The following is a 23,080-nucleotide window of genomic DNA, read 5'->3' as shown; positions in this document are numbered from 1 at the left end:
TAATAAAGAGTTTTGTTTGAGTACAAGCAAAGATTCAAGTGTGGGGGTATTTGATGTGTGCAAAATGCAACATATAAATTACATCAAATGAGGCATAAAACTAACCCTTTTTTTAGTACTAATGTTGGAAAAAGTGTGCTTTTGTCTTCCTTTTGTATTTTCAGGACCAAATGAGCTTAAATGAACAAAAGGAACAAATATGCAGCAAAATCTAAAATAAATACAAAGAAAAGGAATAAACGTGGCATGCCCAACCCCTCGACAGCATCTTCCCAAGCAAAAACAAGAAACAGAAGGCTGACCACGGCTCCGTGCCCAGCGGACACGGGGGCGTGGCCAGGTGTCTGCAGAAAATGACAAAGTTGTAAAAGCTTCTATTCCCAGCACGGGGGCGTGCCCAGCTCAACACGGGCCGTGGTCAACGCTAAAATTCGCAGAATCTTGATAGTACAGATACGCTTCTACACACGGGGCCGTGCCCAGTGAACACGGGGGCGTGTGGAGCCTAATGCAGACAATTGTAATTAATGAAGAAAGAGAAAGAGGATGGCCGCGGGGCCGTGTCTAGCGGACACGGGGCCATGTCCGGGCTTCTGTACATGCTATAAATAGGGGTGCTTAGTGAAGTAGTCTCGGGATCCAAGATTGATAGTAAGAGTTCTTGACAATCAAAGGTCATGTTTGCCTAAGTCTCTTACATTACTTGTTGAAGACAAGCATTTAATGTAATACTTTTGATTTTTAAGCTTTTCGCACGTTTTATTTGGTTTTGTATTAATGACTTTAATAACTACTTTCTTATGTTGAAGGTGAAACTTCCTTATCATTTGTCCGTGGTGTCTTGGCATTATTTTACTGTATATATAAAAAAAAAGATTTTCACCATTCATATCTCTACGGTCTATATAGAGATATGTTGGCTACCTAGTCGGGGGTTAAGGGAATGGTTTGGTAAGGTTCTTTCCTTGTTCAGTGTATAGATCCTGCAAGGACCTGGGTCAAGCTTACTAGGTCCTCCTTCAATACCCACTGGTATTGAATGGTGGGGGTGCGAATGGCTTGATCCCCTCATATGTAAACTACTATTAATACATTAACCCGGCTACTTGGGAATGTATCCCTGCTGACTCAAACCACTTAGCCGAGGGTAACGTCGCCTTCAAAAGAGGGGCCTACCACATTACGCATTAATAACTTAACTAGGCTATCACCCGGGAACATCCCGGGTTAGGAGAATTTTGTTTTTGATAATAAAAAGTACACAAACAACATATTGAAAGCCGTTAGTATCTTTTTTCCCTTCTGACAATAATTTATTTGTTTCGTTTCATTGGTATCCTAAGTTTGTCTACATGTGTATTCATAGTTTTCATGTAAAGCTATTACCTTTTAATTATTATTGAGATCTGAGTTAAAAGTTGTTACATAACCCATAGAAAATGTTATATTGTTTATTTTTTAATTATGTTATATTACTCTTTTAGTTGAATTTTTATGATATTCAACATCACAAAAGGCGATCATGTGTTGATGATGAAAGTACTTAAATATGTTATATCTCTACTTGAGCTAAGACTCATCAAATTATTGACAAGAGGTAAAAAACAAATTATTAGGAATAGAGAATAAACGTAACCCATAGATCTTTCTAACTGATTCAAGAAACATGACAGGGCATACTTTGAACAGATCAATGAACAAAAACGTTAGGATTCCTTCTCAATCAAGAAAAAAGATGCACAATTTATACATATTAAAGTAAAACAACTTATATTCATCAATCAAACTCTATGCACAAAATTTCAAATTGATTTGTACATCACCAGAATTGATATTTGCACCAAAAGTTACAATTCATAAAACACCCCATACGACATCTCTAAGCATCTTTAATGGTATATGAATCAATCTTAGTGTTAGATGATATAAAACATCAAACAATTTCAAACTCAACCCGGAAACTTGGAAAAATAAGCCTTCTGAGCTGGATTGCTGATCCCACACTTCAAATCCACACTATCAGTAATCTATCGCGTCACTTTCGTACGTTGTTCACCTCCAACAGGTGTTTTATCAAAATTCACAATGACGTTCTTATTGGTGAAGAAACCAATAATGTGGACGGAAATGTTGAACTTTCTACTTCCCATCTGAAACGTACCTTTGGAGAGTCGTTCGTCATTTGATCATCGTATCGTTTTCAGCCTTGCGTTGTTTCTAAACTGAGACAACTAAAGTATATATATCACAATTAAAACAAATGAAAAGATATTCGTTAGTACCCAAAGTTTAAAAAAAAATAAAATAAAATAAATTGGCAGAATCGTGCAAATCGGAGAACAATATTGACCTGGAATCTAAAAAGTTGTACCATAACATATCTTGGATAACCGAGAAAACCTATCTTGAATACATATTTTTAAATATAATATTAAAAAGTAAGAATATTGAATAAAGGCGTAGAACGATGTTTCAATTAAAGTTAACAAATTAAGGTTTAATCATCGAAAGATTGTTAAATACCTATGTGTGTAAAATAAATATAACAAATTAAGGTTTAATCATCGAAAGATTGCTAAATACGTGAAGCAGGAAGCTAGATTAACATATTAATCACCTGTAAGATCCTCTATATTTGACGGCTTCATGTCGATGATATCAAAACATTGGTCACTAACCTCAAGATTCCATAAGTTTTTCCTAAGGTCATCCGCATAAATAAAAAAAGTTCACCAAAGTCATATCAGTAATTAAGTGTCACAAAATGAAGTGATATAAACAAAGGTACCAAGTGAATTGTTTTACCTATTTATAGAAATACAGTTGATATTATAATCATGAGCGTGTGAATACATCTTCCAGCATCTTGCAATATTGTGAAGCAGGAAGATGTACGTATAACCTAAAGTTGCTCTACTAAAGAGCCCGAGGAGTAGAGAGCCCTGAAAAGGCATGCTAGGAACCTGCACCATAACAGCTGTAGTTTCTGGTTTTAAAGAAAGTAGCAGCCCAACAACAAACATTGAAAGTGATAGTGCGGACCCTACAAATGGGCCAGCTAGAGAGATGTCGACTTTCGTTTTTCTATCTGGAAGAATCGATTTAAACTGCATGATTCAAAATACATGTCAATTTTATTTCAAAGTAAATATTAGAGAGTAAAATGCCATTTTTGTCCCTGAGGTTTGGCAAGTTTTGCGACTTTTGTCCAAAGGTTTATTTGTCCGCATCTAGATCCAAAGGTTTGAAGTCTTGTCATTTTCATTCATCTCGTTAACTCCATCCATTTTTCTCCGTCAAGTTAGGGATATTTCTGTCATTTTTGCTAACTTAAAGAGCAACTCAGTCTTTTTCACTTTATGTAAAAAGATCGTATACCCCTAAATAAAACCAACTTGCCCTTTAAGTTAACAAAAAAGACAGAAATAGACTTAAGTGAGAAAAATGGATGGAGTTAAAGAGCCGGATGAAAATAGCAAGACTTCAAACCTTTTGGATCCAGATGCGGAAAAACAAACCTTTAGATGAAAGTCGCAAAACCGGCAAAAAACGACAGGAACGAAATTGGAATTTTTCTCTAAATAAGAGAGAATGTATGTTTCACATCAATAATTGAATGTGAGCACCTGAGTGATTGCCCCAAAGCTTCCGAGAGTGATAATCACCAGCATCCTTTTTTTCCGCTAGCTTCTTATGTTGGCTAAAAATAAACATAAATACATTGATTACGTGAAAAATAAAATGAAGATATAAATTAATTAAAATAAACAAATTAAGGTTTAATCATCGAAAGATTGTTAAATACCTATGTGTGTAAAATAAATATAACAAATTAAGGTTTAATCATCGAAAGATTGCTAAATACGTGAAGCAAGAAGCTAGATTAACATATTAATCACCTGTAAGATTGCTAAATACGTAAACAGTTTAAAAATTATTATTGAATCTTACCTAGCCTCAAAAGTATCGGTGTGAGAATCCTAACGAAGATGGTACTGAATGGTTAAGGGAGAAGTCCAACGAATCACGAATCTGCAATAATAAGTATAAACCCTTTTAATTTTTTGTTATGACAATACAAATATTTAAACTTATTTGTTATTTCAAAATAAGCTGTTGCTTCATTTTATCAACCGAGCACAATCCAAGTAAGCCACGATCCCAACATGCTTGATGAAGCTCCTCTTCAGAAAGAGACTCCACACCCACTCCTTGGATCATCTTGTTGCCATCTTCTATTTTGGTACGTCTGTTTCACATGCTCAATTTTTAAACAAAAAATTTAGGATATGGATATGGTATTATGGTAACTTACTCTTGCAGCCTTTTAAGAAGCATATAACGCACGTATGCATCTGTTCCAAACGGGTTGATGGCATTATATTTGCACGTATGCATCTGTCCCTATGGTTTGCACTTTGTAAAGCATTTAGTCCCTAACTTGGACATGCTAAAACCTTTAGATTTGTTGGCTTGGGACTAAATGCGTTACAAAGTTCAAACCACAGGAACCATCCGTGTACTTTTATAAAGCTAGGGACCAAATAAAAAGTTTATGTAAACAACAGGGACCATTCGTGTACTTTACTCTATATTAAAATGACATAATACCTTAGTGGCAAACACATTTGTTGATAACTTCTCTACTCGGAGGGATGTTACAAGAAAGTTTGCAGGTTTCTTATCCTAGGAAACAAGTATCGGAAAAAGTCAAAGTCGGTAAATATAAAAGTCTGGATATCACACGCGGGATCCATATAAAAATAACATCCATAAAAAAGGTATGTCGGCGACCCACAACCAGCCCATTTTGTCAAGAAATCTACTAAAATTTAAAGAGGTATATAACAAACCCTATGTGTGTAAAATAAATATAACAAATTAGGGTTTAATCATCGAAAGATTGCTAAATACGTGAAGCAGGAAGCTAGATTAACATATTAATCACCTGTAAGATCCTCCGTATTTGACGGCTTCATGTCGATGATATTAAAACATTGGTCACTAACCTCAAGATTCCATAAGTTTATCCTAAGGTCATCCGCAGAAATAAACGTCTCCCCGTCACTATAAAAAGTTCACCGAAGTCATATCAGTAATTAAGTGCCACAAAATGAAGTGATATAAACAAAGGTACCAAGTGAATTGTTTTACCTATTTATAGAAATAGAGTTGATATTATAATCATGAGCGTGTGCATACATCTTCCATTTGCATAAGGTGGATATACCGGTCTGCAACATTAATATGTAAGAAAACATTTCAAATCAGACAATATTGTAACTAAATATCTCATTGTACATGTTTTTCATCACAAACTAATGGGTTAACGAAGATGAGGATATTTCCTGTATAAGTCTGCCACAACGTGAGAACACGTAATAATCTAAAGGGCCAATATGATTTCCATACACTTTATTCATTCAAAATTTCAAAATAACCAGGGCATTCATAATGACCGAAAACTATAATAAGTAAATATAAATAATCTAAAAAATGTTTTCGATATGACCCGTTGGAGTTAAATTTACCATCTCTACCAAATAAAAATAGAAAACTGAATGAAATTAGATATTGTATCCTCTCTTACATAGAGTTTATCAGGTTCATAGTCTATGCAAAACACCAGACTCATGCAAATAAGAAAGTTTGGTCATGTCATCCACTCCATCATCAAGATAGGTTTAAATTTGTAAATATATGATGAAAAGAAGTTACCTAAATCCTGTTAAATGTGAGAATAGCATAGGTTGATGAACATTTCCACTGCAGTTCACATTTCCGTTACAAGATGAAGGCTCAAGTTTCAATCTTCCATGTAAAACCTTTGCAAGATGTTAATATTTATTCAAGTGTAATTATGCATATGTAATTATGTATATGTGTGGCGGAACCAGAACGATTTAGCTAGGGGGTCATCATAAGCTTATATTCTATACCGGTTCAAATTAGGGGGTCCATCTCTAAGTTTGTTCTTCAAAAACTCATAATTTATAAAAAAAATTCAAAAAGTTCCGGAAACCGGAGGGTCAACGGACCCTCTTGACCCCCCTCTGGTTCCGCCCCTGTGTGTATGTATATGTATATGTATATGTATATCTTGAGGATGGATGGAGCTACCTGGGCATCTTCATACCAGGCACGCCATGGGCTGATTGTCGTAAGGTTGAGAGCGTATATGCTATAACGTGTAGAAGCGGTAGGAATCACTGCATCCGTATCACCACTATAGCAACACAAAAATAAACTAAAATTAAGAACAAAATGGTGGCATTATCGTCTAAAACTTGCTAAATAAGAATTAACAATAACCTGAACATCCATATACGAAGTCCTGAAATTATAAGTTCTTGATAGACATCAAGCACAGATATAGGAGAATCTTGCCAGTACATCCCCACAACACCGCTACACAACAGAATTAAGTTGTTAACTATCACAAAACAAAAATATTAAATTTCCAAATTAAATATGACCATAGTTTGCAATATTTGGAATACAATGTGATGGTTAATTGGTAGAATATATTTTAAAATACAATTGTACCTGCAGGTTACCCAGGTTTTTGATGAGTTAAAACGATAAGCATGAAGCGTGTTTTGAACCTCCGGTAAATTAAAGTAAGCTATGGAGTGTTGTTCGGTGCAAGGATCATAACTCTGCCCAATATGCCCTACCCTCTGTCATACGGAAACACGTAGCCAATATAAACCCATATTTAGAAATTTAACCTTTATTGTGCGGTAAATTAAAAAAAAAAAAGAATACCCACATACCATTTTCTTCGAAGCCGCTTTGTGACACCGTTGCCAGTGCAAGTAGGAGTAAAGATGCTATAAGCATCAATATCACCCATTTCATCATAAGCAATATCTGTTATCCGCTGACACTCAGGTGGGGGTGAATAAACGATTCCTTGTCACATAATTCGTTTGCTTTCTTGTAAGTTTGGTCAAGAATCAGACCAGCGGCCCACATAAATTGGAAAAGTCCAACATGATCACTATAATCATCCGTTAAGGCATTCCCCACCATGTAACCCTTGATATTAATGGGACTTCCTGTGTTTGCTTTGTTGTATCTCACAATGGCTTGGCTTAATTGAGGAACAGAATGCCCTGAAAAAAAAAACTAATCAAATTACCATAAATCACATTCGTCGTCCTATATTGAAAGGAGCTGATTAGTCATGGCAATACCGACATGTTTGACTACAAATGGTTCGGCATGGGTTGCATTTTATCTTCAACGACTATTTTTTTTAGAATTTAAGTGAAATGGAAACAAGTCAAGCGGGTCAGCCAGGTCGCAAAGTGTTTTAAAATGCTTATTAAAAACTTAGATTCATAATTAACAATATTACATTCTTATGTTACACATTAAGTCTTTGTAAAATTTGTAAAAAAAATGGACAAAATGTGTTTAAGGCCGCACCAGCTCAACTCGTCTGGACGCATTAAGAAATACCCGTTAAATAATCACCTATCTTTCCCGCTTCTAGAATTGATTACTCTTACAAGGGATCCCAAAGTTAATAAACACTTTAACAGTCATCATTTCGGTCAAAATTCCAGAAAAAAAAAGTTTTCTTTGACAAGACGCATACTCATAAGTTGTAACCACTACTTAGATAGAGCAAAATTCATCTATAATGGCTTTAGCTAACTACTTAACGGGCCACGTAGCATACGATAAAAGGAACAACATTTGGTTACACTCATGTACCTGCATAGCTCTCGCCTGTCCACTCGGAGATGTAAAATTTCCTACCTGAATGGAACCAAAGGCAGATAGCAATGAAGAACATATATACCTGGAATCTTGTTAACAGCAATTCAAGCCCGTTCAGCCCACTTTAAACTAAGATAGGATCTCCTTCCAGCACTATATATGATGTAACAAATTTGAACAAAAAAAAACCCTAATATGAACAAAAAAACCCTAATCTGTATTGATTTGTAAAAAAATGTAATATGAACAAAAATAAACGCTAAACTGAATAAATTGATATAGCCCTAATCTTAACATCAAATCAGTGAAACAAAGTTAAAACGAAGCGAGATAACTGTAAAATAAACTCACATTGGATTAACAAACAACTACGATTTATAAAACACACACAATCACCAACTCTATATCATTAATCTTCATATAGCAAGTCTCAAATTCAAATTAAGAGTACGGATCGAGCGCTTACAACTTTTGGTCATCATCGATTTAAAACTTCTTTTGGCATCCAGTGGTCGGATTTGCGATGTTGAACAACATGAATCAGAAATAGAACAATGAGATTTTGAATACATGATAATGAATTTGATAAAATTAGGGTTAGAGATACGGGTACCTTGATTTTCAGACACGAAAAGGCTACGCTAAAAGAATTAGGGTTACCATGAAGAATAAGCATGTTGCTCCAATTGGGTATCAAATGATGATAGTTGATTAATTTTCGAAATCTAAGAGACAAATAGTCAGAAAAACTAAGAAAATCAAGAATGATAGTTGATTAATTTTTTAAATCTAACCTTTATGATGATATTAACGATCAGATCCACACAGAGATGGAGGAGCAATGCAGGAGTAGATACATTGAAGAAAACCCTAATCGCGATGTGTGGTATTTTAGATACTAACACATTCATGAATCAATGTACTGAAGATGAGAAGGAATGATCTACACAGCAATTTTTGGTTTTTGGGATGACGGTGTGAAAAAAATGAGTGATTAGAACATTTAGGGTTTCTTTAGATGAATATATACGACGGGTAAAAAATCCGGGTATGGTTGTTGCCATTCGGATCCCGTGTTACAATATAAGGTTTCTCATGTTTTCCCGCCAAAACCAATGTGAAGTTGCACCACATAGTGCCACGTGTCCCAAACCTTGTTTGTTTATTATATATATAGATTAATTACTTTCAATATTCCGACCCTTTGGGATTGTATCCTTGCTGACTCAAACAACTGGGTTGAGGGTAACGTCACATTCAAAAGAGGGGCCTACTACTATAACTAAGATAATCTCATAAAAAGTGTAAAAGTGCGGAAATCATCAAAGGTTACATTAAAGGCGAGTCGGATCCAAGTGATTCATCTTGTCTCTCTATTTTATTTTTTTTTCAGCATTTTTAGTTTTTATTTTTCATGTTTAAAACTTTTTCTAAAACTTTTGATTTGATTAGACGTTGAGGATAAACCGGTACTAAAAACACTTGTGTCCTTGGACGACCTCGGTATCTTACCAACGCTATACTACGCTCACGATGGGTGCATTTGCCCATATGTGTGTTTAGTGTTAGTAGAATATCGTTTTTATAAATTTAAAAGTTGACTAATATGTTAAAAAGGGCTTAAAATATCAATAAAAACATATAACGCTACACATGCATCAATTGTGTTGCTAATTTTTGATACTTAAGTGATTTTATTTGTTATTAAACACTTTTGTTTTTACCCTTACTACCTAATTGTCAGATAACAAAATCTTCTTCTGTTTTGATGAGAGATGAATGCAATTTGCATCTTAAATTCTATTATTATATATTATTATTATTATTATTATTATTATTATTATTATTATTATTATTATTATTATTATTATTATTATTAGTCATCATCGTCATCATCGTCATCATCGTCATCATCATTATTATTATTATTATTATTAGAGAAAAATGCCCGGATAGTCCCTGTGGTTTCGCCTTTTTTCATCTATAGTCCCCAACTTTCTAAAATTATCTGAATAGTTCCCAAGTTTTCAATTTTTGTTCCCGGATAGTCTCTGTGCCTAACATCAGTTAGTTTTCTCAGGTAATTTTAGAAAGTTAGGGACTATAGGTGAAAAAAGACGAAACCACATGGACTATCCGAGCATTTTTCTCTTATTATTATTATTATTATTATTATTATTATTATTATTATTATTATTATTATTATTATTATTTTGTAATTTGTTCACTACATGAGGTCATGATTTGTTCAAACTTTTTTTGTGTTCCATCCATATAATCTGAGCTTTCTTTTTTGCCCCTAGTCTTTTAGTTTACAAATAGTGGGAATAAGTACGAACTCCTAAACGTTTGTCATCGAATCCATAATTATTGCAATTAAGGCTATTTACACTACAAGAATTATGAGCTTTAGTGGCGGCAACATTAGCTGCGACTGCTAATATGTCGCCGCTAAAGGTGTATCTGTGTCATTGGTCCAATGATCACTTATTGGCCGTTGGATAAAAACCTGATCCAACGATCAGGGAGATATCCCAGTTTAGTCGCTACTAAAGGTTTTAAGCGGGATAAACCCCTTATCCATTCCCTTTTCCTCCATTCTACCCTGCACCATCTCCACTCACCATCTCCACCAGCCCTAATATGGTTCCAAGGGGTTTCTGGTGTCTGTGAGCCTCGTTCCAAGCTGTGCTCCTTCCACCCCACTCAAAACACTAAAGATTCCGGCTGCCTCCACTCAATTCCAACCACCTCCGGTAACGTCCACTAAAATCCAACCACCTCCGGCGACATACACGGTTAGGGTTCTTTATATTGTTGCTTATTTTAGTTATATAGTTATATTTCTTGATTTTGTATAGTGTTTGTAGGTCATCTCCATTAAAATGCAACCACTTCCGGTCATCTCTACTGAATCCGGTCACCTCTACTGGAATCCGACCATCTCCACTGAAATCCGGTCACCCCTGGTTACGTTCTTTTCAATCTCTCTTTTAGTTTCTTAATTTTGTGTAGTATAGTATGTATAAGCATGTATGTTTGTAGGTAGGCCCGACAATCCTGACCTAATTGTATGAATTTGGGTTGAAATGGACTCTGTGTAAAAATATATGGATTGTTTTGGGTTAGTCATAATTCTTAGGGGGGTTAGGATGGGCAAGTTACAAAGTATGGATAAAACTACATGAGTCAGGATGGAGAATTTTTTGCAAGATGTATTATATAGGGATCTAGTAAATATGTTTCTGTCTTGTATATATAGAAAATACACACCTATTCCTTTTATTGAAACAATGTGAAGAAATAAAGGGTCAAATAGTAATTCATGATGGCAGCGATGATGATACGGATATGATTTAAAATTATGACATTTTAGATGTTAAGTAGTTTTATGACGTATTAGTGACTTAAAACGATTTACGATTTCGGATTGTGACATTTATGTAGTTTACGCTTATGTAGATTATGCTTATGTAGTTTGGTTAGTTTCTGTGGCTCGTGAACCAGAAAAGGTCAGGTTTTAATATGAAAAAAAATTGGAAAAAACCAAAAAACCAGAAAAATCCAAAAAAATAGTTTTAGTGGCGACCCTCATCGTCGCTATTGATTAACAGGCTTTAGCGACGATTTTTGTCCCCGCTAAAGCTGAATTTTCTTATAGTGTATCCATTAGGGTCTATTTATTTGGAATCTAACCATTATGTTTTGGACATCTATCAACTCTCTTCATTGTAGCCAAATCACCATAGTTGCAAATTTTTACATATATACTTTTATACAGTCTTAAAAGAATTTGCAGATAATACAGTTCATCCGAGTCATGGCATCAAATGAAAGCACATTTTCTTAAAGGTTTACAAAACTTTTCTTTTGCATCTTATACATTTTTCTAACTATCACATATGGTGATCTAATACAATCTATAGATATGGTGATCTGTAATTGGTTTAAGCCGAGTCTTTGATTTTTGGTTTAAGCCGAGTCTTTGATTTTTGGTTTAAGTTTAGGTCGTCGACGAAAATCAAAAGTTTGCATTGTCTTTGGTTTAAGCCGAGTCTTTGATTTTATGTTGAAAATGCATAGTTGATGTCATTGTCAAGTTGTAGGGCATCCATTGTACGATCTATCATGAGATGCTTATCAAACTAACAAAAACAAGTGCAACATTATATATTGTTGTCGCCGCAATATCGTGCGGGTTTTCTGTGGAATGGAAACCTCTACGGCTATTTTTCATTGAATGAAAAATGTTAAAAACCTGGTATGGGTTGTGGTTCGTAATAGGTATTTTTAAATTCGATGTCAAACAAAACACGCGTTGCAACGCGCGGGCATTCCCACTAGTATATATATAGTAGATGTACTTGTCAATAGATTCATAACTTTTAGAGCACAACTGATCTCTCTTTGAACCCCTTTACTCGTAATAGTACATCTTGGATTTGTCAATTATGTTACTCATGACGACCTGGTCAAATTGGGAGAAGCTGTAGGTATTATTGTAGGTTAATCAACTGAAGAACCGGGCACTCAATTAACATTAAGAACTTTTCATACTGGTGGAATATTCACAGGGGGTACTGCAGAACATGTGCGAGCCCCTTTTAATGGAAAATTAAAATTCAATGAGGATTTGGTACGTACACATCATGGACATCCTGCTTTTCTATGTTCTAGAGACTTATATGTAACTATTAAGAATAAAGATATTATACACAATCTGTGTATACTGCCCAAAAGTTTTCTTTTAATTCACAACGATCAATATGTAGATTAGAACAAGTCATTGCTGAGATTTGCGCGTGAACATCCACTTTGAATTTGAAAGAGAAGGTTCGAAAACATATTTATTCTGACTCAGAGGGCGGAATGCACTCGAATACCGATATGTACCATGCACCGAAATTTACGTATGATAATATTCATCTCTTACCAAAAACAAGTCATTTATGGATATTATTAGGGGTTCCCTGGAGATCTAGTCTAGGCCCCTGCTCGATCCACAAGGATCAAGATCAAATGAACGCTTATTCTCTTTCTGTTAAGCGAAGATATATTTCTAACCCCTCAGTAGTTTTTTAGTTCATTTTGGCTCAACCCATAGTCCCATATAAAAAACAACAGGTGGTATTAAATTTAGGAAGAGTTTTCCCGACAGATCTCTTGTAGGAAAGTGATAATCTACAACATAGCATATAGTATAACAAGGACCAAATATGAAATATAATATAATATGTTTCTTCGAAACATTCATGATGTTTATATATTATTACTGATAATAAGAGGTAACTGGTATTTATAAGCGTCGCGCGTTGCGCAATTACAAAGTTGGTTACTATCTAGTAAAATTACCCCGCGTGTTGTGCGGTTCACAAGTCTTTGGAGTTTGCACAGGTAAGGGTTTCTGCTAAGCCCATAGATATTCGATTTTTTACTTTTTAGCAGAATTCGTGGTGCATGTTTCAAAACCACATTTTACAAAAGATGTTGCACTCTATCCGAAATAAACAAGCCGGACGTAAAAAATGGCGTGAAAAAATAAAACGCCACTTAAAACGGCATGTAAAAAATGGCGCTTTTAAAAAAACGCCGCTTGAAAAAGCCGAGCGTAAAAAAACGGCGTGAAAAAACGACGCGTAAAAAGCCGGACGTAAAAACGGCGTGCAAAAACCGGCGCGTAAAATTAATTTTTTTTAAAAAATCTGAATTTAAAAATGGTTTTTAATAAAAAAATTATGTTTAAAAAATAAAAAGTAATATAATAAAACAAAAATGTAATAAAAAAATAATAAAGACTAAAATACAAAAGAAAGTAATTTTACTAAATTACCCTTTTGGATTAAAATATTAAAGACATAATAAGACAAAAACTATTTAATATTAATATTAACTAATTTTAATCTCATCCATTGATCTTGAAGATCTAATGGTTAGGAACTGGTTCTCGTGGTTCTTACAATTGGAGGTGGTTTTCATTTTAGCGGTCACCTATATATATATATATATAGTGAAATGTTCAAATGAGAAGAATTTTTTTGTAAGAAGAAAAAAGAATAAGTTTCAACTAATAAGAATGTTTCATTTTAAATCATTTAATATTTGCATTTAATTTTAATGTAAGGGTATATTTGTAAAATTACATAGATCATTAATTTCTATTCTTCCTTTTTAATAGCTAACTAAATTAAATTTGTAACTTAATTTCAAAATATATATTTTTTTCAAAAAAAAAAAAAAAATAGAGTGTAAGACAAATTACTAGGTGTGTAGGATAAATTACGAGTTGTGTATGATAAATTTACGTATGTGTATCATAATTTCGAAATGTGTAGGATATATTTTTATGTGTGTAGGCAATGAAAATTAGGGTAGAAAATAATAGTCTTTATGAGTAATTAATTACTTAAATATTGTAATAAATGAGATAAAAGAATAACTACTTGATATTTTACAATTTTACCCTTTGTTCTTTTTCTTCTCAATTAAATTTTCTTCTCAAATGAACCTCCCCCTATATATATATATATATATATATATATATATATAGAGAGAGAGAGAGAGAGAGAGTTGGGCTATATAGAAAACCCTATCTATATAAAAAACCCTAGAAAACCCAACCTCCCGACATTTTTTTTTTGAAAAAAATAACACATGTAATATACATGTTTTTAAGACTTTTGGGCCAAAAAAATCAAAAAAGCGCCGAAGGGATAATTAAAAAAAAATTCATCAATTTCTGGCTTTTTTGCCTAACACATGTTAGGCACTGAAATTTGTTTATTTTTTTTTTTAAAATCCCTTCGGCGCTTTTTTGTTTTTTTTTTTTTTGCCCAAAACACTCTAAAACATGTATATTACATGTGTAATTTTTTTCAAAAAAAAAATGTCGGGAGGTTGGGTAAAAATGGGGGGAGATTTGGGTTTCCAGAGTTTTCTACCTAAATGAGGGTTTTCTGTCTAGCATTGTCCTATATATATATATATATAGAGAGAGAGAGAGAGAGAGTAGATGTACTTGTCAATAGATTTATAACTTTTAAAGCACAACTAATCTCTATTTGAAGCCCATTACTCATAGTAGTACATCTTGGATTTGTCAAATATGTTATGGCCAGAGTCCAGCTCATGACGACCTGGTCAAATTGGGAGAAGCTGTATGTATTATTGCAGGTCAATCAATTGAAGAACGGGGTACTCAAATAACATTAAGAACTTTTCATACTGGTGGAGTATTCACAAGGGGGGTACTACAGAATATGTGCGAGCCCCTTTTAATGGAAAAATAAAATTCAATGAGGATTTGGTTCATCCTACACGTACACATTATCATCATATGATATCCTGCTTTTCTATGTTCTAGAAACTTATATGTAGCTATTAAGAATAAAGATATTCTATTCTATTCTATTCTATAATTCTATAATTCTATAATATAACATTTCATGAATAGGCTTAGGAACAGTAAACTAATTGGACAATAGTTGGATATAAATTACAATTCTGCCACTTATTTTTTTTGCTCCATCGTTTACAGCAGTCATAAATGCTCAAAAGTCCAAACTACATGTATTATTTATTTAGATTTATTTCTTAGAGTATTATATTTTGTTTTTTGAGTTTTTTAATCAAACAAGCTATAAAGCTTACCATGTACAATTGGACATGCAAAAACTTTTAGCAACCTGTTTATATATTATATATTGTAAAGTTCATTTATTTAATATATATATATATATATATATATATATATTTATTTATTGTAGTTATATATTTTTCTAAGTTTCTGTTTTAGCTTTTATACTATATAATGTATACATCTTTATCACATTATTTGATTTTTCTTTTAAAATTTGGGTTCGTCAACTTATTAAAAAACAAAACTAAATACAGAATTGTTATTTTTTTAACAGAGTTATATGAGTTATAGTACCTAACCAATATTATATCAAACCAAACTGATTCTGATTAAATAACATCGATGTTGGTATCAGTATTATCAGAACCGGTATTGGTTTTTGTTTTTATGTTTTTCAATCGATGTAAAACACGTGTCAATTTCTTTTTCGACAACTCACGAATTTATTTTATAGGTTTTGATACTGACCGAGTTCCCGCTGCATCGCGCGGGGAGTCCTACTAGTTATACATAATCTATGTATACTGCCCAAAAGTTTTCTTTTAGTTCACAACGATGAATATGTAGATTAGAACATAGCATATAGTATAATAAGGACCAAATATGAAATATAATATAACTAGAATTGAGACCCGCCGCAATGCGGCGGGGATTCTTTAGTTATGACTAAGTCGATTTAGGACCCGCAAGTTATGTTAAACCTGTCAAACGGGGAAAAATAGACGATGTAAAAACGTTCACCCACACCCGCACGTTGCGTCATGTTAACTCGCAAAATTTAGAATGAAACGGAAAAAAGTTAAACCAAAGACGCATGCTGCGATGCGTTAAGTCACAAAATTTAGAACCAAGCATAAAGCGAAAAATTTGCGGAAAATTAAAACTGTAAAGGAACAAAGTTGAAAGTAAAAAAAGTTGTGAGGATAGATTGCAAAAGATAAAAAATTTTGGGTTAAAAGTAAAAAACAAATAGTTTTGGGTTAAAAGTAATTTATGAAATACTTTTGGTTGAAAAGTAAAAAAAAAAACATTTTTTTTGGAAAACCCCAAAGCCAACGTTACGACAACCATACGCATAACGATTTTTTCTTTGGAAAACCCCCAAAGCACACGCCGCGTTGCGGCGGGGCGTAAAACGGTGTCAAATAGTACTAATGTCACACAACGGTTATCGACCACCAACACTGACTCGACCTAGGGTCTGCGTGTTGCGACGAACCTGTCCAACATGAAAAAATAGAGGTAAAAACGTTGAACCACACATGTACGTTGCGTCGTATTAACTTGCAAAATTTGAAACAAAACATAAAAAAGTTGAACCACACTTGTACGTTGCGTCGTATTAACTCGAAAAATTAAGAACTATACATAAACCGAAAATTTGCCAAAGATGAAAAAGTAAAAGTGACAAAAGTTGTGAAGTTAAATTACAAATAATGAAAAGTTTTGGGTTAAAGTTAAAAAAAAACAAATTATATAGGGTTAAAATTGTAAAAGGTAAAAACCTTTGGGTTAAAAGTAATGGAAAGTTTGGTTTAAAGTTAAAAAAACAAATTATGTAGGGTTGAAATTGTAAAAGGTAAAAACCTTTGGGTTAAAATTAAAAAATCAAATTTTTTTTTTTGAAAAACTCTTAAAGCACATGTTACAAGTGGTATTGCACAAAAAGTTTGCTTATTTATATATGGAATAATTATGTAGGGTTGAAATTGTAAAAGGTAAAAACCTTTGGGTTAAAATTAAAAAATCAAAGTTTTTTTTTTGAAAAACTCTTAAAGCACATGTTACAAGTGGTATTGCACAAAAAGTTTGCTTATTTATATATGGAATAATATGTTTCTTTGAAACATTCATGATGTTTATATATTATTACTGATAATAAGAGGTAACTAGTGTTTATAAGCTCGCGCGTTGCGCAAATGCAAATTTGGTTACTATCTAGTAAAATTACCCCACGTGTTGTGCGGTTCACAAGTCTTTGGAGTTTGCATAGGTAAGGATTTCTGCTAAGCCCATAGATATTGGATTTTTTTAGCATAATTCGTGGTGCATGTTTAAAAACCACATTTTACAAAAGATGTTTGCACTCTATCCTAAACATGGTTGTAAAACAAGGTTTCCAAGGCCGAGTACTTTCCGAGTAGTCGCTACAAGGTATGCTGCCGAGCCGACTTTCTCCAACTCCGCCTAATTACTCAGAATTGGTCAAACTCGGCCAAAATCGGATCTAGTAAGTCAATTTGGGGCGAGTTTGACTTAAAAAAATAATAAAACATAATTTATATGACTATCATATTAAATAATAAATATTATTTTCACGTATTTTGTTATAAATATTATTAAATTTATGTTATTAGACATATATTTAATTTCCGAAAACTAATTTCTTTATAATTTAACATGTCCAGGTACTCCCCGAGTACTCTCCGCCTATACCGAGTACTCTCAACTCCCTGGTTGACCGACTAGGGAGCGCCTAGCGACTTTTGCAACCATGATCCTAAATAAACAATATGACTACAAAAGACTTAACACTTGATATGTTAGCTACATTTTACTAAAAATAATTGAAGCCTTCATTGTATATTTAGCTATACACTTTAATAACCATTATCGTGCTGCTTGAAACATAGGTTGATTGTCTGCTTTCAAACATAAGTTGAACGAACTGGTTCTGATTGTCAAGGAGTGTGACTTAACTCAAAATTTGCTTGATTCAAACTTAAAACCTTTCAAGTTTCAATGCACACTTCAAAGAGCATTGATCTAAATTCATAAACAGTAGGATAACTTTCTTTTTTTAATTTACAGGAAAGAACTAAAATTAAATTTCAAACCTCTACAACATTGTATTGAATAGAAACATAATTCACATTAGGAAATGCTGACATTGGTTCTTGTTACCTAATAATGAGCGTCGACAATGCCTGCCCAAAAAAACCGTTCAACGAAGTGAAAGGGTAGGGCATATTACCTGAGTGGAAAAAAATACCCAATAAATAAATAACACACCTTGGCTATGACTTTATTGCTATAAATAGTAATACTATGATTAGCCGAGGTGCAGGCTAGTAGGGTTAATAATAGATCTATTGGATTAATCGGTTAGTTACGGTTCACGGGTCACACGGCTAGCATGTTATCGGATCACGGTTCTAGGGGCGGACCTAGCCTTAACCGGGGGGTAACCTCCGCTACGGCTTGGCTCGGGAAAATTTGACGTTTTTAGTGTAAATTTTGGAAAAATTTGATGTTTTTTCGATTTCGTTACGGCTTATTTATAAAACGTTACGGCTTGGCGTGAATCCTAGATCCGCCACTGCACGGTTCAATAGTTAACGGGTCACGTGTCAGCTGACGGGTTAGTTCGCGGGTCACACGGGTCACGTGTTAGCGGGTTCTGCAGGTGAACAGGTCCGCAACTTCACGTGTTAGCGGGTTCTGACGGGTTAGTTCGCCGAAGTTGTGGACCTGTTCACCTGCAGAACCCGCTAACACGTGACCCGTGTGACCCGCGAACTAACCCGTCAGCTGACACGTGACCCGTTAACTATTGAACCGTGACCCGATAACGTGCTAGCCGTGTGACCCTTGAACCGTAACTAATCGATTAATCCAACAAGATCCGCTTAAAATTTAAAATTAGATATATTTAGATAACTAGGTTTAAAGAAGTTCGCCGCTAGTCTGTGTTTACATGTGTTTTGAAATCACTACGAGCGTGTTGCGAATAGAACTGCTGACAAGAATAAAAAGAAAATGTAGAAAAAAAACACTAAAAGATAACCGAAAGAAAATCAACCAAAAAAGTTGTATGGTAACGATGTTGTTCGTATGAAACCCGTGGTCAGAGATGAGAAAATTGTTCTGGGTATCGGTACCAAATTTGCCGAACCCAAAGATCTTAAGTACCAATTCGGTACCGACTTTTGGCGTTCCTGGTACTGGTTCACTACCGTTTTTTTACCTATATATATCGGTACCGTAACCGGTATTTTCGGTATCAGTACCGATTCTGTATCAGTTGGCACCGAGCTCATCCTTACCCCTGAAACTAAAAAAAGAAAAAATTAAAAGTTGAAGAAAATAAAAAAAAAAAAGTTGTACGATACCGTTGTTCGTACTGTAACCGTGATCAGAGATGAGCAAATGGTACCGGGTAGCAGCACTGAATTTCCCGAACCAAAAGATGTCCAATATCAATTCCGCACCAACTTTTGGCGTTTTCTGTATTAGTATCGGTTTTTACCTTCGTGTACTGATACCGAACAGGACCGTCCCGGTATTTTTGATACCAGTACTGGTTTGATCCCGGTTGACAACAAGCTTATCCCAACCCTTGATATTAAAAAAAAATATTAAAGTTAAAAAGTAAAAACAAAATAACTATTATCATAATATTAAAATAATAAAAGTATTAAAAAAAACTATATATTATTATTATATTAAAATCACTATTCATTTCAATTCGTTTATTAATCTATACTATATAATAAAAGAAACCAATGAAGGGACACTTGTCATTATTTTAGACTATCTTTAATTGTAGATAATTATTATTAAATTAATATAAATCTTATCAACTCTAAATCATTGGCATAAACTTAACTTTAAATTGTAAAGTTTTATCCAAACTAAAAAGTATTGTAAAAGTGATAAATGAAAATATATATACTTGCTCACTTCAGATCAAGAAAGATTTAGATTTGCAAGAGAGAAAACATTGGGACGTAGGCACTTGAGGTTTTGGAGCGACTCAACAATTCTCCTATGGATCGTAAGCACTCATTTAGACTTTTTTTATAAAAACCAAACCGTTACCCAAATTAATTTAATTTGATGCAACAAAACATTATTATTTATTAATATAGTATTAACCTAATTTAAAAATAAAATAAAAAAAACCGTTTTGATTTAGAAAGATTTTTTTTAACAATAGATAAACTCGTGTAATACACAGGGTTTCTAAAGATATAACATTTTTTTATTATTTGCTATATAAAATTAGATTTATTCAACCTGTACAATACACAGAGTTTTTTTAAATATAACTTTTTTATTATTTACTATACAAAATTACATTTCTTCCACCCTTGAATACACAAGATTTTTTTATAATATACCTTTTTTGTTGTTTGGTATATTAAATTACATTCATTCAATCCGCACAATACACGAGTTTCTTAAAGATATAATTTTATTATTATTTAATATATAAAATTATATTTACTCAACACGTGTAATAAATGAGGTTTTAAAAATATATTGTTTTTTATTTAGTATATAAATTACGTTTGAGGAAATTACGATTTTAGCCCCTATGGTTATATCACTTTTACCCTTTTAGCACAAAAAAACTTTTTTAACATCTAACCTCCCAACGTCTTTTTTTCTAACCATTTTGGCCCCTAAAACTAGCCTCATCCATTAAATGTTAGGGGCTAAAAGGGTTAGAAAAAAAAGACGTTAAGGGCCAAAAGGGTTAGAAAAAAGACGTTGGGGACTCAGATGTTAAAAAAATTCTTTTTGGGCTTAAAGGGTAAAAGTGATATAACTAGATGGACCAAAATCGTAATTTGCTGATTACATTTATTAAACCCGTGTAATACACGGGGTTGTAACCTAGTATAGACTAAAGTAATAATACTAATAAAGAAAAGTGAAAAACATGGCCATACGTTTAAATGAAAGAGAAACCCCAACTACTTTTTTAAAACCAAAATGGAAATGATACACAGTACGAACTCATTGCTCTATAAATGTACAAATCCAAACTAATTGCATGCGAACCACCTGATTATTTACATCAATGGCTACCACCGAGACCGACTCCTTACACGGCCGTAAGCAGCTTCATGTAGCCATGTTCCCATGGCTTGCTTTCGGTCACATCCTCCCTTTCCTCGAACTCTCCAAATTCATAGCCCAAAATGGTCACAAAGTCTCGTTTCTTTCGACCACAAGAAACATCCAACGTCTCCCTACCCTCCCTTCCCATCTCTCACCACTCATAAATCTTGTTAAACTCACTCTTCCACATGTTCAAGAGCTGCCACAGAATGCTGAGGCCACCATGGACCTCCGCACTGGTGAAACTCATGATCACCTCAAAAGAGCTTTTGACGGTCTTCAGCCGGAAGTCACTCGGTTTCTTGAGGAAGAGTCACCAGACTGGATTATTTATGACTTTGCTCCCTACTGGTTGCCGTCCGTTGCAGCTGGCCTTGGGATTTCGCGTGCCCATTTCTCCATTGTCACCCCATGGTTCATTGCTTTTCTTGGAGCCTCAGCCGACGACTTGATAAATGGTTCAGATGATCGAACGACGGCTGAGGATTTAATGGCACCCCCCAAGTGGGTTCCCTTTCCGAGCAAACTATGCTACCGAAAGCATGAGGCCAATTTGGTAATGTGCCACTATTCTTCTAATGCTTCTGAGGTTTCAGATGCATATCGTTTGGGGATGATTTTGAACGGATCTGATTGTATGTTTATGAGATACTGCTATGAATTAGAGCCTCAATGGCTAACCCTTTTAGAGAAGCTCCATCAGCTTCCGGTGGTTCCTGTGGGATTACTTCCACCCACAAACATTGGAGATGAGAAAGATGAAACATGGGTGACGGTCAAGAAGTGGCTTGATAGCCAACAAAAAGGTCATGTGGTGTATGTTGCATTAGGAAGTGAGTTTATGGTGAGCAAAAGCGAGCTGGATGAGTTAGCTTTGGGTCTCGAGCTGTCCGGGTTGCCATTCTTTTGGGCTCTTAGAAAACCCGTAGGTTCCACCGAGTTAAACTCGGTAGAGTTGCCAAACGGGTTCTTGGAACGAACCCGTGATCGTGGTGTGGTATGGACGAGTTGGGTACCTCAGTTACAAGTACTGAGCCATGAGTCAGTGGGTGGTTTCTTGACTCATTGTGGTTGGAGTTCAACTGTGGAGGGGCTTATGTTCGGTCACCCTCTAATAATGCTACCTTTTTTGGTGGACCAAGGTCTGATTGCTCGAATACTGGTTGACAAACAGGTGGGAGTCGAGGTCCCAAGAAATGAGGAAGATGGATCCTTCGCTAAGGAATCGGTGGCCAGATCAGTGAGGTCGGTTGTAGTCGACGATGAAGGGAAGATCTACAAGGCTAATGCGATGGCGTGGAGTAACGTGTTTGGCGACACTAAATTGCAAAAGAAGTATATAGACGATTTCATAGATTATTTGGAAAAGAAGAGACGTGTGGTCGCATGATCTACATTTGGAATGTATAAAATAGCAGGTTTCTTATATTGAATCAGTGTTCTGTGATTTGTAGACTCATAGAGTCATAGTTCCTTTTGTGATTTGTATATTTATCTTCATGTTATTTTTTATATCATTTGATAATTGGACAACTTTTAGTAATGGTTATATTTATTTACTATTTGAAAAGCCATTTAATTGATAAACGTTTAGTATCATCTCTAAAGTATTCCAAAAAGTATTAAGTTACAATTATTAATTGAAGACAAAGAATATAAGTGTCCTTTGATCACATGAATATTTGATCAACTGAATACTGTTGATTATTCAGCCCTACCACAACTACACAAGTCGAATGGTAGACCTACAGATAATAATTGAATAAAATTCATTGTAACTAGAGCTACATTAAGCATGTGCTTCATGACAGATGATTAAGGCAGTAAACGAACTGATCGAACATAAATGTGGCGTTGTTCGTG

General features: G+C 34.3%; 1 protein-coding gene and 1 non-coding gene across 29 annotated transcripts; one reads left to right on the top strand and one right to left on the bottom strand.

Moving 5' to 3' along the window:
* Positions 1-1,751: 1,751 nt before the first annotated feature.
* Positions 1,752-8,729, bottom strand: LOC110909234. Of its 28 annotated transcripts, none has more exons than XR_004879287.1 (18): positions 8,526-8,728; positions 8,345-8,456; positions 8,198-8,226; positions 7,726-7,770; positions 6,773-7,118; positions 6,547-6,680; positions 6,313-6,408; positions 6,121-6,226; positions 5,719-5,825; positions 5,155-5,234; positions 4,949-5,067; positions 4,316-4,686; positions 4,135-4,249; positions 3,952-4,032; positions 3,627-3,700; positions 2,806-3,107; positions 2,618-2,700; positions 1,752-2,231 (listed from the first exon to the last, which is right to left on the bottom strand). It is a non-coding gene; the product is annotated as an uncharacterized LOC110909234 (transcript). The 28 variants fall into 28 exon arrangements; XR_004879288.1 differs by having other exon boundaries at positions 4,612-4,686; positions 8,526-8,727; XR_004879274.1 differs by adding an exon at positions 2,351-2,404 and having other exon boundaries at positions 3,952-4,686; positions 8,526-8,729.
* Positions 8,730-21,082: 12,353 nt separating this feature from the next.
* On the top strand, positions 21,083-22,750 carry LOC110909236 (UDP-glycosyltransferase 91D2). The gene has a single exon (XM_022154273.2). The coding sequence runs from the start codon at positions 21,177-21,179 to the stop codon at positions 22,605-22,607; it is 1,431 nt and encodes a 476-aa protein (XP_022009965.1). The 5' UTR covers positions 21,083-21,176; the 3' UTR covers positions 22,608-22,750.
* Positions 22,751-23,080: the final 330 nt, after the last annotated feature.

The sequence above is a fragment of the Helianthus annuus genome, chromosome 14 (assembly GCF_002127325.2).
Source record: "Helianthus annuus cultivar XRQ/B chromosome 14, HanXRQr2.0-SUNRISE, whole genome shotgun sequence".
In the NCBI taxonomy this organism is placed as follows: domain Eukaryota; kingdom Viridiplantae; phylum Streptophyta; class Magnoliopsida; order Asterales; family Asteraceae; genus Helianthus; species Helianthus annuus.
Note: the sequence above shows the minus strand (reverse complement) of the source record. Positions and strands in the feature narration are given on the sequence as shown.